This window comes from Brassica napus, chromosome C3 (assembly GCF_020379485.1).
Source record: "Brassica napus cultivar Da-Ae chromosome C3, Da-Ae, whole genome shotgun sequence".
In the NCBI taxonomy this organism is placed as follows: domain Eukaryota; kingdom Viridiplantae; phylum Streptophyta; class Magnoliopsida; order Brassicales; family Brassicaceae; genus Brassica; species Brassica napus.
This window is the reverse complement of record NC_063446.1, coordinates 12,284,286-12,298,579: the sequence shown is the minus strand read 5'-3', so window position 1 is coordinate 12,298,579 and position 14,294 is coordinate 12,284,286. Positions and strand designations below refer to the sequence as shown.

General features: G+C 34.6%; 1 protein-coding gene across 1 annotated transcript; it reads left to right on the top strand.

The window, feature by feature from the left end:
• Window positions 1-5,472, top strand: LOC106427726 (protein CER1-like 2). The gene is made up of 9 exons (XM_013868443.3): window positions 1-474; window positions 599-1,043; window positions 1,511-1,730; window positions 2,177-2,555; window positions 2,647-2,754; window positions 3,554-3,754; window positions 4,115-4,213; window positions 4,306-4,479; window positions 4,577-5,472. Exons 1-9 carry the CDS (start codon window positions 415-417, stop codon window positions 4,760-4,762), a joined length of 1,872 nt encoding a protein of 623 aa, XP_013723897.2. The 5' UTR covers window positions 1-414; the 3' UTR covers window positions 4,763-5,472.
• The last annotated feature ends 8,822 nt before the right edge of the window (window positions 5,473-14,294 follow it).

Genomic DNA, 14,294 nt, shown 5'->3' with positions numbered 1-14,294 from the left:
CCGACTGCGACTGTTCATGCAAATTGAGATTCTAATTTTGATTAAGACAGTAAAAAAGCAAAAACGGCAAGGAAACTTCTCAAATATACTAATATGGTACCAATTTTTTTTTGTAGTCAAATCAATAGCTTAGTATTGGGGATGCGTGCAGATTCAACGACATTTAATGAGACCTCGTAACTCGTCACCAATGAAACAGGTTGTCTTATCTTTTAAACTTAGTTAGGGATCATACGATTATATATATATACTTACGGAAAAAGGAACTCTCACATGTACCTCACATGTGATGTGTGTGTGATGCCCTCTATTATATATATGCATGTGTTTGTATATAAGTTACACTCACATACACCCACAAACAAGCCCATTGGAAAGACGTGACTGAGTAGCCATCATTGTAGGGGTGAAAGAATGGCGTCGAGACCAGGTCTTCTCACGGAGTGGCCATGGACACCTCTTGGAAGCTTTAAGGTCTATTTTACTGCTCTTGTTCCTTCATAACATCTTCATAAAATCTTCATACATGTATTTATAGGCTGTTGTTTGTATCAATCATTAGTCATAATGTTGGTACAAAATATGGTAAATATTGCAGTACTTGGTGTTGGCGCCGCTGGTTATCGACAGCATCTACTCGTACGCGACCATGCGAGATGTCGATAAACTTTTGATATTGGTGGTAATGGTGGGGAGGGTTGTTCACAGCCAGATGTGGATAAGTTTTGCCCGCTACAAAACTGCGAAAGGAACCAAAAGGATCGTGAACAAATCCATAGAGTTTAATCAAGTCGACCGAGAACGAACCTGGGACGATCAGGTCATCTTCAACACTCTTGTTATTTACTTAGCCAAAGTGTATGTATTAGGAACCAATACCCTTCCTTTTTGGCGACTCGATGGAGTGGTTCAAGTCGCTCTCCTCCATGCGGGCCCGGTTGAGTTCATCTACTACTGGTTTCACAGAGCCCTTCACCACCACTTCCTCTACTCTCGCTACCATTCACACCACCACTCCTCTATCGTCACCGAGCCGATCACTTGTACGTAAATATATATAACTTATATATATATCCTCGCAGAAAATATAAAAACTGTGTGATTAGGCACAAGCCGGATATTTGTTTGTTTTTTTTCCTATCAGCTACTTGACTTGTCCTATAGTCCTACTTGCCTAAATTTTAAATACTTGCAAGTTATTTGGGACGATTTACTATTTGTTTATTCAGGTTCAAAATATTAAAATCAGGTAACTAAAACTTTTAAATTGTAAAAACATACATATAAAGTTGCTTAAGAAAAAAAAATTATGAAAACTTATATATTATTTTTGATATTACAATATCTATACAACAATAATATCACGTAAGTTTTTTAGTGTTTAACATAGTTTGTTTAGTATGGACAAAATTGTGTTTCATGATTTTTTGTCCTATATACAAAAGAGGATTTGATACGAATATACGATGACATGTACATATGATAATATAATGCATAATTTTGATTGCAGCGGTGGTACATCCGTTTGCGGAGCACATTGGCTATACACTAATCTTGGGGATACCTCTAGTAACGACTTTGCTTTGCGGCACGGTCTCTGCTGCCTCCGTTACACTCTACATAACTTACATAGATTTCATGAACAACTTGGGCCACTGCAACTTTGAGCTCATTCCGAGATCCTTCTTCTCTCTTTTCCCTCCTATTAAGTACCTTTGCTACACCCCTTCGTAAGTCCTTCAAAATCCACAAGAATACTCTTACTCTTCTTAGTTTTACGTTTACAATCTACAAAGGAGTTCTTATTAAAACACTATAAATTTTGGTTTACCGAACACAACATAAATTACACAGCCTATAGGAATACCACATTGGCACAATTAAGAAAACAGTTTTGAAATTAAATATATATAATTTTGATTTTGTAAGTGATTCAAAACTCACATCTGTTGGGTATGGTATGCTTTTTACGATTATAGAAAATCACTTATTAAGGGGAGAAAATATCAGGGCTTTGAGACTATATAAATACTGATCTAAAATATTATAAATTATTCATTCACATAATTAAATAAAAACCTCAAAACATGCATTTACGCTAATATTGTTTTATCTCTAAGTGTTTTTGTTTTCTTTGTGCTTGATTCGCGTTATTCACGACATATAATGATTGCAGATTTCACTCGCTCCACCACACGCAATTTAGGACGAACTATTCTCTATTCATGCCAATGTACGACTACATTTATGGGACCAACGACAAGTGCAGTGACTCATTGTACGAATCATTGTTGGAGCAAGAAGAAGAGAAGCCGGAAGCAATCCATCTCACCCACCTGATATCACTGGACTCTATATACCATCTCCGACTTGGCTTCGCTTCTTTCTCCTCGCACCCTCTATCTTCTCGGTTTTACCTAGTCCTCATGAAACCCATCACTCTCATCATCTCCTTCGTACTAACTTCTTTCTCTTCTCGAACATTTGTCTTCGAGAGAAACCGCTTTGGTGATCTCACCCTTCACTCCCATCTCCTTCCCAAGTTCTCCTCTCATGTTTGCCTCTAGTCTCTCTTCCCTAGTGATCTCTCTACAATATATCATATAGTTACATGTCTTGTAATTAAATTCGTTTGTCAATCAACAGTACAAGTCGCAGCAGCAAAAGGAATCTATCAACAAATTGATAGAGACGGCTATCCTTGAAGCGGAGAAGAAGGATGTGAGAGTAATGAGTTTGGGGCTACTAAACCAGGCATGTAATTAATACATCAATTAGCTAAAATTAAGTTATAAGATTCTAAGAGCATGATTAATGGGGGAGACCCATTTTAGGTTTTTAGAGCATGATTTGACATTTTTCTTTTAACAAACGTCTTTTATATCTCTTATTTAGGAGATGTTTTTTAGTGTTTCTTAGTTAAAAACTAAAAGACAGTATCTTATATTACACTAAGAACCCCACCCTAAGAACTTCCATTAATCATGCTCTTAGGTTTTTAATGAATATTTAACTAATAAACTTAAGTTAAGAACTCTTGTTAAGAGACAATTAGTTTGAGTGCTCCAATGGTAGAATTAAATTAAGGGTTCTTAAAAAAAATATATAAAATATTGTTTCTTCGTCGAGGAGAGCCAGCACGAGAGAGAGATCGCAGTTTTCCTTCGTCGAGGAGAGCCACCGAGAGAGAAGTCGCCGTTTTTCTTCGTCGACGAGAGCCATCGAGAAAGACGTCACCGTTTCGTCGAGGAGAGCCACCGAGAAGGAGAGAAGTCGCCGTTTCGTCAAGGAAAGCAACCGAAAGAGAGAAAAAGAACGAAAGAAACAGACGAAACTCAGACACCTCTCCTCTGCCCAATAATATTTTGACACGTGTCTTCGCTTTTTTTAATTAAGAGACGTGTCTTCAGTTTACATTTATTTTTCTTTTTTTAATTCCTAATTAGGTTAACAAATCCACTTGAGAGATCCCATTAATCATGCTCTAAGGAGAGATAGACCCCATACGTTATACATATTTAAACACTTAACTATAATACTATAATGTGATTAGGGAGAAGAATTAAATGGGTACGGAGAAATGTACGTAAGGAAATATCCAAAGCTAAAGATTAAGATAGTAGATGGAACCAGTCTTGCAGCTGCGGTTGTGGTTCATAGTATTCCTGCTGGCACGAGAGAAGTTCTTTTTCGCGGCCAAATCACAAAAGTTGCTCGTGCCATTGTCATTTCTCTTTGCCAAAGTGGCATCAAGGTACCTATTAATTACATGTATAATCATATTATGTGTTTGTTTTTCTCTAGTTATAGAATTTATACAATTACTTTGCGTGTAAGAGCTAGTGTGATCGAACGTTAGTTCGATATTATAACTTGAACATGCAAACATGCATTTATAAATATAAACGCTATGCCATTATATTTCTAGCAAAGTCCTTAGATAGCTTATTTTTTTTACACGTAAACAATGTCACATGGCCTACTTACGTCCAATTCAATTTAGCGTTTTGGTTTCGGGTTAAAAAATATATCCATAATATTTTCTACGATTGACTGTACTGCTTAGTTCATATTTTAAATTTGGTCATTCTTGATAAACTATTTCCATAAATAGGTGATGGTTTTACATAAGGAAGAGCATTGCATGCTAGCCAGATTCATTGGTGGGGATTGCAAGGAAAATCTGGTCCTCACAACCAATGACTACCCAATGGTATGTGACATTAATACATCATAACAATCATTTTTGTAAAAGCTAATGAGAACTATTTTTATAAAACTTTGTAACGTATATATGATGTACAGATTTGGTTGGTGGGAGATGGGCTAAGCAAAAAAGAGCAGAAGCTGGCGAGAAAAAGAACTCTCTTTATTCCTTACTCTCAGTTTCCTCCTAGAGAACTTCGAAAAAATTGCTTTTACCATACTACTCCGGCTATGACCATCCCCGACTCTGCCCAAAACATCGATTCTTGTGAGGTATATACTGATATACATGTTTTTTAACTCTAGTAAAACTATAAATTATAACTAACTATGATATATAAGTTAACTCATATGTTTTTATAAAATATAGAATTGGCTAGGGAGGAGAGTGATGAGCGCGTGGAGAGTTGGTGGGATAGTGCATGCACTTGAAGGATGGGAGGAGCACGAGTGTGGTCTTGAAGTTCCAATGGTTAATCCTCCAAGAGTTTGGGAAGCTGCTCTTCGAAATGGTTTCAAACCTCTGGTTTTTCCATCTTTAGATGTAGTTTACTGAAGGTTGGTCCCAAATAGACCGTACTAGAGAAAAAAAAAGAGTCTGTAAGACCATCTCCAATGTATTTCTCTATTTCTATCTCTTGATGATTTTTATAATAAAGATATGTTTTGTTTCAATGTATTTATCTAAAATAGAGATCTCCGTATATAAAACAAAATATAGAGAAATGCTATTTCTTCCTCTATTTTACAGGCAAAAATAGAAATGGAAAATAGAGATGGATTGAAGTGATTTTGCTTCTAAATGCTATTATATAAGCAAAAATAGAGGTGGGTTGGAGATGCTCTAAGATACAACATATTGTGTTTGTCATTTAAGTGGACTGATACGGCAAGCTTATAGAACTCGGCCGCTCTTTCTTATGGAATTTTCTTTTCTCTTTTGATATAATAATTTATATTAGTTGTTAACGAAAATATCAAGTCTTTTTTTTTTTTGTCGTTGGTTAATTATGCTATTACAAACTATGAGAAATGTTACAAGACGATTCTACAACCGGCAATTCTACCTGCCTTATGAGGATTCACGCCTGACTGCATCATCCGGAGCCATCTTATGAGATCCATGCCTGACGGTACTCCTTGCGCCATGCCGAAGATCTCCTGTATGTTTTTCTCCATAAATCTGCATAATTCGCCTTTGTTGGGATTTGAAACCCAGACCTCTTGGTGTAGAAGCATTAATGAACCATTACTTAAACCACTGGACCAAGGGGGCTTCCACAAAATATCAAGTCTAGCTAGACCTGTTAAACCGTTTCAATCGTACAGTCTTTCCATTACTACCACATCGGTTTCATTGTCCTCTTTCAATGATTTAATTTGACGAAGCTAGGTGGATGATTAGTTTAATGGTAGCTGTAGAAATTATACCAAAATAAATATATTGGTTTGTTTTTTCTGTGTTGTTGTAATTAGGCATGGGACTTATTATCCGAGATCCGGATTTGATCTGAAATCCGCTTCGGATCCGCTCTGAAAATAGGATATCCGGAGTGCCCAGATCCGAATCCGGATAGTAAAATCTTGGATCCGTCCAAACAGAATCTGAATCCGGATATCTTAATTTTTAGGTCCGATATCCGGATCCGGATCCGCATTTTTAAAACACATTAAATTTTTAAATTTCATTAATATTTATATTTTATATAATTATATTTATACATAAATTAATTTTATAATATTATACAATATTACAGACATATATATATATATATTTATAAATCTTGTATAAATATTTAATTTATGTATTATTTTTAAAATTTTAGTATTTTTTAAAAAATTATTATTTTTAATTATTTTTGCGGATCCGGATCCGGATATCCGCGGATAATAGAATATAGAAACGGATATCCGGAAACCACGAATCATGATCCAGATATTAAATCCACGGATCCGGATCCGTCCCAGGCCTAGTTGTAATATCCCCATCACGAGTTAAATTCATACAATACATATTGTTGACAAGATAATATCATTTCCATTCAGATCGGTGACAAATGGTAAGCAAAGGAAAATATATATGATGGCAAAGCAAGGGCGGAGCAAAAAACTTGATTCTAAAATACCAAACTGAATCCAATCCGAAAAAGTAGTATCAAACCTGAGCTGAAATTCGTTAAATAACAGAACAGATTCAAAATTTTGGTTGAGAACCGAACCGAAGTATTTAGAATACCCGAATATATCTGAAATAAATTTATATACTTAAATATATTAAGTATATTTAGATTGAGAAAGTATATATAAATTTACAAAAATTAAAATTAATTCAAACATGTTATCCAAACCCAAACCGAACCCGAATCGAAACCGAACTAAAAATTTTAAATATCCGAAGGGATTCAAATCTTTCACCCCAAAACCCGAATAAATCCAAACGGTATCCAAATGAAAATCCGAACACCCACCCCCTGGGCATGACAATAATTCAATATTTGCTCTTGTCTCTCGATTTCCAACTACCAAATTTCAAAGAGAATGTTTTCACCCTGTAATAAATGTTATGATCATCCCCAACTCGACACAAAACATTGAATATTGTGCCATGTATTCGTGCTATTTGGGATTCTCATTTTTTAAACATGCATGGGTACTAAACTCTTGTGTATGACCGATGCTCATGCTATTTGGGAAACTTATTTTAGTAAAACTACGTGTTTTGCCCGAACATATAGACAAAATCTTTTGTGAATACTAATTAATTTATATTTTATTAATTCAAAAACCAACATGATAATTTATTATTATATTTTCAAAAAATTTAAAGCAGACGTCCAATTATTTATATTTGACAAAAAAATCATAAATATATATATATGTTTATTGATATATTGAAGTTTTAAAAACACTCACATGTTAGGAATATTTAAGAAAATATCTTTATATAAATGTTTTTGATTGATTAATATTTACTTATAATTTTTTAAAAATTTTAATTTTATTAATTTATAATAAAATAATGTTTATTTTCAGAAAAAAAAATTAAATATATATAAACACACTATTTTAAGAATTATCATGTTATTACAATATTATTTCCAAATAACAATACAATATGTATAAGAATTACCTTAGTTTTTTGAAAATATTTTTTATTTTTAATTTGATAATTTTATTATATTAATTTATAATAATTATCTAGCATAACATATAAATCTAATATTATTAGTCTAAAATTCCTTTTTAAATATATCAAAAATTATATATAAAATTTTCATTAAGGATACTAACGACTTTAACCGCTCTAACTTTTAACATGAGAGTTCGGAAGTGAAAAATCACTTCGCAAATAATAGTTTAGAAGACAGAAAAAAATGGTAACGAAATTGTCAAATAAAATATCTCTCTATATAATTCTAAGTAGTGTTTTAAGTTTTTATTTTTGTTTCACTTTAAATGATGTTTTCAATTTTCTATGTAAAACTTTAATGTTATTTAGTATTTTGACCTTTTATATTCTATTTTGTGAATATTTATAAACTCAACCCCAACCCCTTAATACTAAACCCTAAACAATAATCACTAAAGTCTAAACTCAAACGTTAGTATATTTTTTGATTGGTGGTATTATTGAAAAGTGGTACTTAACTTGTGGTATTTCTAACAATTTCTCATATAACTTCAAATATAAAGTTTTTACTCTATAAAAAGAAATCTCAAAACTTTAAATTTGAAGTTTTTTTTTTTTTTTTGCATTTTGATTCTTACCATTACACGTCATATTTATGACTCTTAAATATTTTGTCGTTTATTTTTTTAATCTTTAAAAAATTTATATCACATATATATTTCCAATTTCTTATTAATTTGAGTTTGACACATAAAATTAAATAAAAAATTTAAAATTAGATTTAAAATATTTGAAACTAAATTTAGACAATAAAAATATTATAGAAGAAGCTTAACAAAAAAAAGTTTAAAAAAATAACATGATTACATAATTATTACAAAAATTTTAGTACTAGAACACTTATATCAGCTAAATTTGACCTGGAACCTCCAAAATCACTAAAATATTGTGCAAATTGTTAACCGAAGATAGTTGTGGTTGTTTTTGTTCTTGACGTCTTTTTCTTACGCTTCTTTCTTGTTCAGATTGAATATATTCACACTACAAGAAAACACACCGAATTCCGACGGAGGTTCCGACGGACACCAAGGTCGTCGGACATTTGTGACGGAATACTGACAAATTTCCGACCAAATCCAAAAAAATTAAGTCGTCGGAATTCCGTCGGCTATTTCCGACGGAATTCCGACGAAATATGGTTCGTCGGAATTTTCCGATGACTTTTCGACGACATTCCGATAAAAAATGTAACCGTTGTAGTCGTCGGAAGTTCGTCGGTATATTCCGACGAATTTCCGACGACATTCCGATTAACAGCAAAGTCGTCGGAATTCCGTCGGTATTTTTCGACGGAATTCCGACGAACCATGTGACCGTTGCCGACAAATATATATGACCGTTGTATAGCCGTTTGAGATTGGACAATACCGACGGAATTCCGACGGACTGCTTTACATCCGTCGGAATTTCGTCGGAAAGTCGTCGGAGGTCCGTAACCAATTTCCTATAAATACAACCCCTCCTCATTCAACTCATTCACACTTCATTCTCTCTTCATTCTCTTTAGTCATAACAATTCCGTGAAAATCATGTCTTCAGAAGTTTATTATCGTTCGTGGATGGATAAACCTCATTTGGATCCGAACACCAATTTGCTTACGGAAGAATACGTTCAAGGGATTGGAGAATTCATGAGGCTTGTTCAACAGCAACCGGATGCAAAAAGTGGTATGTTAAGATGTCCCTGCTCTTCTTGCAATAATAATAAGGTTATAAAAGAATTTGATGTTTGGACTCATTTGTATATGAAAGGGTTTTCACGTAATTATAAAGTTTGGTACCTTCATGGGGAAACTGGTTATGAATATGGTAGTACTAGCGAACCTCAGCCTGTTAGTGAACCTCAGCCTGATATTAGGTTAGAAGAATCTAGAACGGATATAGATTATGGTGTAGGTACTGAGCAGATGGTACATGATCATTATAGAGGGGAAGAACCAAACCCCGAATCTAGGAGATTTTTTGACATGTTGGATGCAGGAAAACAACCTTTGTATCAAAATTGTAGAGATGGTCATTCAGTCTTATCATCTGCAACTAGATTAATGGGTATTAAGACAGACTATAATTTGGCTGAAGAATGTATGGATGCGATTACTGATTTTGTCAAAGGTATTCTACCTGAGGATAACCTTGCACCGGGTTCATACTACGAGGTTCAGAAACTTGTTGCAGGTCTTCAACTACCGTATGAAGTGATAGATGTATGTATTGACAACTGCATGATCTACTGGAGAGCGGATGAGACACGGAATGTATGCAAATTTTGTGGGAAACCTCGTTATCAGGAGACGAGGGGAAGAGTTCCGATCCCATTCAAAAGAATGTGGTATTTGCCTTTGACGGAAAGATTGAAGAGGTTGTATCAGTGTGAGCGCACAGCAAAAGCAATGAGATGGCATGCAGAGCATTCCACAAATGGTGAGATTAGACATCCTTCAGATGCAAAGGCTTGGAAACATTTCCAGTCAACATATCCAGAATTTGCGGAAGAGAGAAGAAATGTTTATCTTGGATTATCTACTGATGGTTTCAGCCCATTTGGAAAGCATGGAAGGCAGTATTCTCTATGGCCAGTTATTGTGACACCGTACAACTTACGGCCGAGCTTGTGCATGCGACGAGAGTTTTTTTTTCTCTCAATTCTCGTCCCCGGGCCAGATCATCCTAAAAGATCACTAGATGTGTTTCTTCAACCACTAATATATGAGTTGCAACAACTATGGGCGCATGGTTTTGAGACATACGATGTTTCGCGCAAAGAAAACTTTCAGATGCGGGCAGTACTTATGTGGACAATAAGTGACTTTCCAGCATATGGTATGTTATCTGGATGGACAACACATGGGAAGCTATCATGTCCATATTGTCAAGATGACACAGATGCTTTCCAACTAAAGAACGGAAGGAAAACGTGTTGGTTTGACTGTCACAGACGATTTCTACCACCTGATCATCCATACCGCAGGAGTAAGACTTCGTTTACGAAGAACAAGCAGGTGTTTGATGGTCCACCTGAGGAAGTTAGTGGGAAAGATTTGTTGAAGCAGTTTAGGTATTTTGATGCAGAAAGGACGCCAGATGTAGGTGGACATGAAAACATTCGAGTCAATGCGGTTGGAGAGCTACATAACTGGCACAAAAAGAGTATTTTCTGGGATCTGCCATATTGGGAGAGTCATCTATTGCGGCATAATTTAGATGTCATGCATATTGAGAAGAACTTCTTCGATAATCTGATGAACACAGTCCTTAACATCCAAGGTAAAACGAAGGATAATTTGAAGTCAAGGTTGGATTTAGTCGATATTTGTGATCGTTCTGAACTTCACGTTGATGAGAACGGTACGGCCCCTTTTCCCATTTATCGGCTAGATGGTGCTAGAAAAGAAGAGTTCTTTGATTGGATTACAGATAAAGTGAAATTTCCTGACGGATATGCATCAAATTTGGGGAACTGCGTTGATAGAAGCGAAGGAAAGTTTACTGGCTTGAAGAGTCATGATTGTCATGTAATTATGCAGCGCCTCCTTCCGTTTGCTTTTTCAGCATTATTGCCACGTAATGTTCATGAAGCAATTGCAGGTATATTATATTTTTACAATTTAATTTATTTTTATATTTAACAATTATGCTTATAAAAACTTAATACTTACGAAAATTATGTCTTTTATCTATGTAGGGATTAGTGTTTTCTTCCGCGACTTATGCAGCAGAGTAGTGACTGAAGAGGGTATTAATAATTTGAAGACAAACGCACCAGTCAGCATGTGCAACCTTGAGAAGATATTTCCTCCATCATTCTTTGATGTAATGGAACATCTTGCTATTCATCTCGCAAGAGAATTGGAACTTGGTGGTCCTGTGCAGTACAGATGGATGTATATTTTTGAGCGTTATATGCATCATCTGAAGAAGATGGTCAAAAATCAAAGCAGGGTGGAAGGATCTATAGTGGCACAGGTGATCAATGAAGAAACTGCAATCTTTGCTGAAAATTATTTTCCACCAGAAGTGCATACAAAACACCGAAGACCTGCTCGGCATGATGATAGAGGGGAGAGAGCAACATATCATGTTACTGTCCCAAGCATGTTCAAGGAAATAGGACGACTTAGTGGAAAATTCACGAAGCGGAGACTTACGGACACTGAGCACGCTCATTTGCAAACATATTTGCTCACCAACTGTGAAGATGTTCTACAATATGAGAGGTAAAAATATTTATTCATTTATTGTTAGATTAATATTCAATAAATTTATTTCATATTGATAATATTTTTGTATATAGTGTATATATGGCGGAGTTGCGTATGACTCACAGGCATGCAACAGAAGATGAGCTTCGACAACTTAGAGATAACGGATTTGCTGCGTGGCTTCGTAGTTATGTGAGTCATATATCATATTACCCTATGCAAATGATTAGTTTAAATTTAATATATATAAACTAATTAATTTTGCAATCATATATGTTTTTTTTTTATAGGTGAATGATGGTTTGGCCAGAGGTCTTGTGTTCGATGATTGGATACGCGAATTTGTGCAGGGACCAAACTATGTGGTCAAATCATATCCTAAATTTTGTACGCGAGGATATGCATTCACAAGGAAAGGTCATTCTAAGACAACATATGATGCTGGTGTTTCATCTTCTTCTGGTGACGATGTCTACTACGGCAACATAAAAGAAATATTGGAAATCCAATTTCCTGGAATGGTTGGATTGCGTTGTGTAGTATTCTATTGTGATTGGTATGACACCACCCCAGATAGAGGAGTGAAGATTGATGCGTTTGGTGTTACATCAGTTCATTCGCGGCGGAAACTTCAATATTATGATCCCTTCATTCTTGGTTCGCAAGCTGATCAGGTATGTCAATCTATTCATAATTTTTTACCAATATAATTAATTAATGTTATATATTTTACTAATACTTGTATAATTGATATGTATAGGTGTGCTACATCAGTTACCCTCGGGTGACGTACAGAGACGATCCATGGGTTACTGTAACGCAAATCAACCCAAGAGGACGAGTGGATGGAACTTCTGATGATGATGAACCATTGCAACCAGAGTCTACCAGCAACGCCCAGGCAGTTGAAGATTTGGAAAATGTTCAACTCGTTGAGAATTTGACTGTGTTTGGACATGATGCTGTCGTACATTCAGAGCCGGAAGCCGAGGTTGGGGAGTTTGATGAAGATTCAGAAGATTCTGATTAGTTTTTTTTTTTTTTTTTTTTTTTAATGGTCCGTCGGAAATCCCTCGCAATATACCGACGACATAGCGACGACAATGGGTTTCATTGAAAATTGGAAAGGTCGTCGGTATTTCGTCGGAAAATACCGACGACATTCCGACGAACTGGACAAGTTCGTCGGAATGTCGTCGGTATTTCCGACGAAATACCGACGACATGTGTTTCTATAAAGTTTCAATCATAAAAATCTATAAATTTAGATGCCAAAATTATGAAAATAACACATAATAAGTGTTTAGTATAGTATTAGATCGCAACCGTTCAAATATAACAACTCATTAAAATATTTATGTATGCATATCATTGTTTTCATAACATCTCATCTTAACATTATATACTTATACAATCATATTTATATAAGCTTACACTACAAAAAATGTTATTGTGTAAAATCGTGTTATAAAACATTTTTATTGTTAAATCTTTATGCAAATACTATATATATTATCAAAGATTTGGATTTTGCATTTAGAAACTTGAAATCAACACCCTAAACACTAAGTCGTCGGAATTCCGTCGGAATATACCGACGGAATGTGTCCGTCGGAATATACTGACGGACACATTCCGTCGGAATTTAAATTTGCCCGGGAGAACCAAACCGCTTGAAAATTTTCGCGAATTGGCATTTGGTATATTTTAATTATACCGACGGAATACCGACGAACCCGTGTCCGTCGGAATCGTCTGATATAATAACCCTCCTCCTTCTTCTTTCTTCGTTATCTCCGCATCTCTCTCTCTAAATTCCTCTCTCCACCGGCGATTCACCGGCGATTCCTCTCTCTACACCGGCGATTCATCCCTCTACACCGGCGATTCCTCCCCCAAACCCTAAATCATGTAAGAATCATCCCAAACCTTCTTTAATCTCAATTGTGTAGGGTTTTGGATGTTAGATCTCGGATTTTAGGTTGTTTGATTGATAGTTTAGGATATATAAGTTAGGATTGCTGTTTGGATTGTTGTTTTAGTTTTTTTTGGAACATTTTTTTATTTTTAAAAACGGTTTTTGATTTTTAAAAACGTTTTTTGATTTTTTAAAACATTTTTTTTTCATTTTTAAAAACGTTTTTCAAGTTTCCAGTAATGAAATATATATAATAAAACGTTTTTAGAATTTTTAAAAAATATTTAACAACATTTTTCTATATTTATAAATTTTTTATAATTTTGTATACATATATATATATATGAAAATCATGTATAATAAAAATTTTAAATTTTTTTATAAGTTTCCACTAATAAACTATGTATAATAAAACGTTTTTTTAAAAAAAATATAAATATTTAACAACATTTTTCTTCATTTATAAATTTTTAACAACATTTTTCTATATTTATAAATTTTTTATAATTTTGTATACATATATATATATATATATAAAAGGTTTAATAGTTTTTTTTAAAACGTTTATAAAACCTTTTGTAAATATATAAATGAAAACATTAAAAATAGAAATGATTTGAAAATATGTTTGATGTATTAATTTTTTTTTTTTAGGGCCGAGGATGAAGCCCGCCCCGCAGCCCGTCTTCGACGTAGTTCGGTGAGCAGTTCCCGTGCATCGGGATCGTCTCATGACTCGGTTCCCGCATATATTCCCGCTCCAGCTCCCTCTGCCCCTCAC

Coding starts and splice junctions, on each gene's coding strand:
- LOC106427726 (XM_013868443.3), top strand. CDS start 415: ATGGCGTCGAGACCAGGTCTTCTCACGGAGTGGCCATGGACACCTCTT. Junction 475..598: donor CACCTCTTGGAAGCTTTAAG/GTCTATTTTACT, acceptor TAAATATTGCAG/TACTTGGTGTTGGCGCCGCT. Junction 2,755..3,553: donor GTTTGGGGCTACTAAACCAG/GCATGTAATTAA, acceptor TAATGTGATTAG/GGAGAAGAATTAAATGGGTA.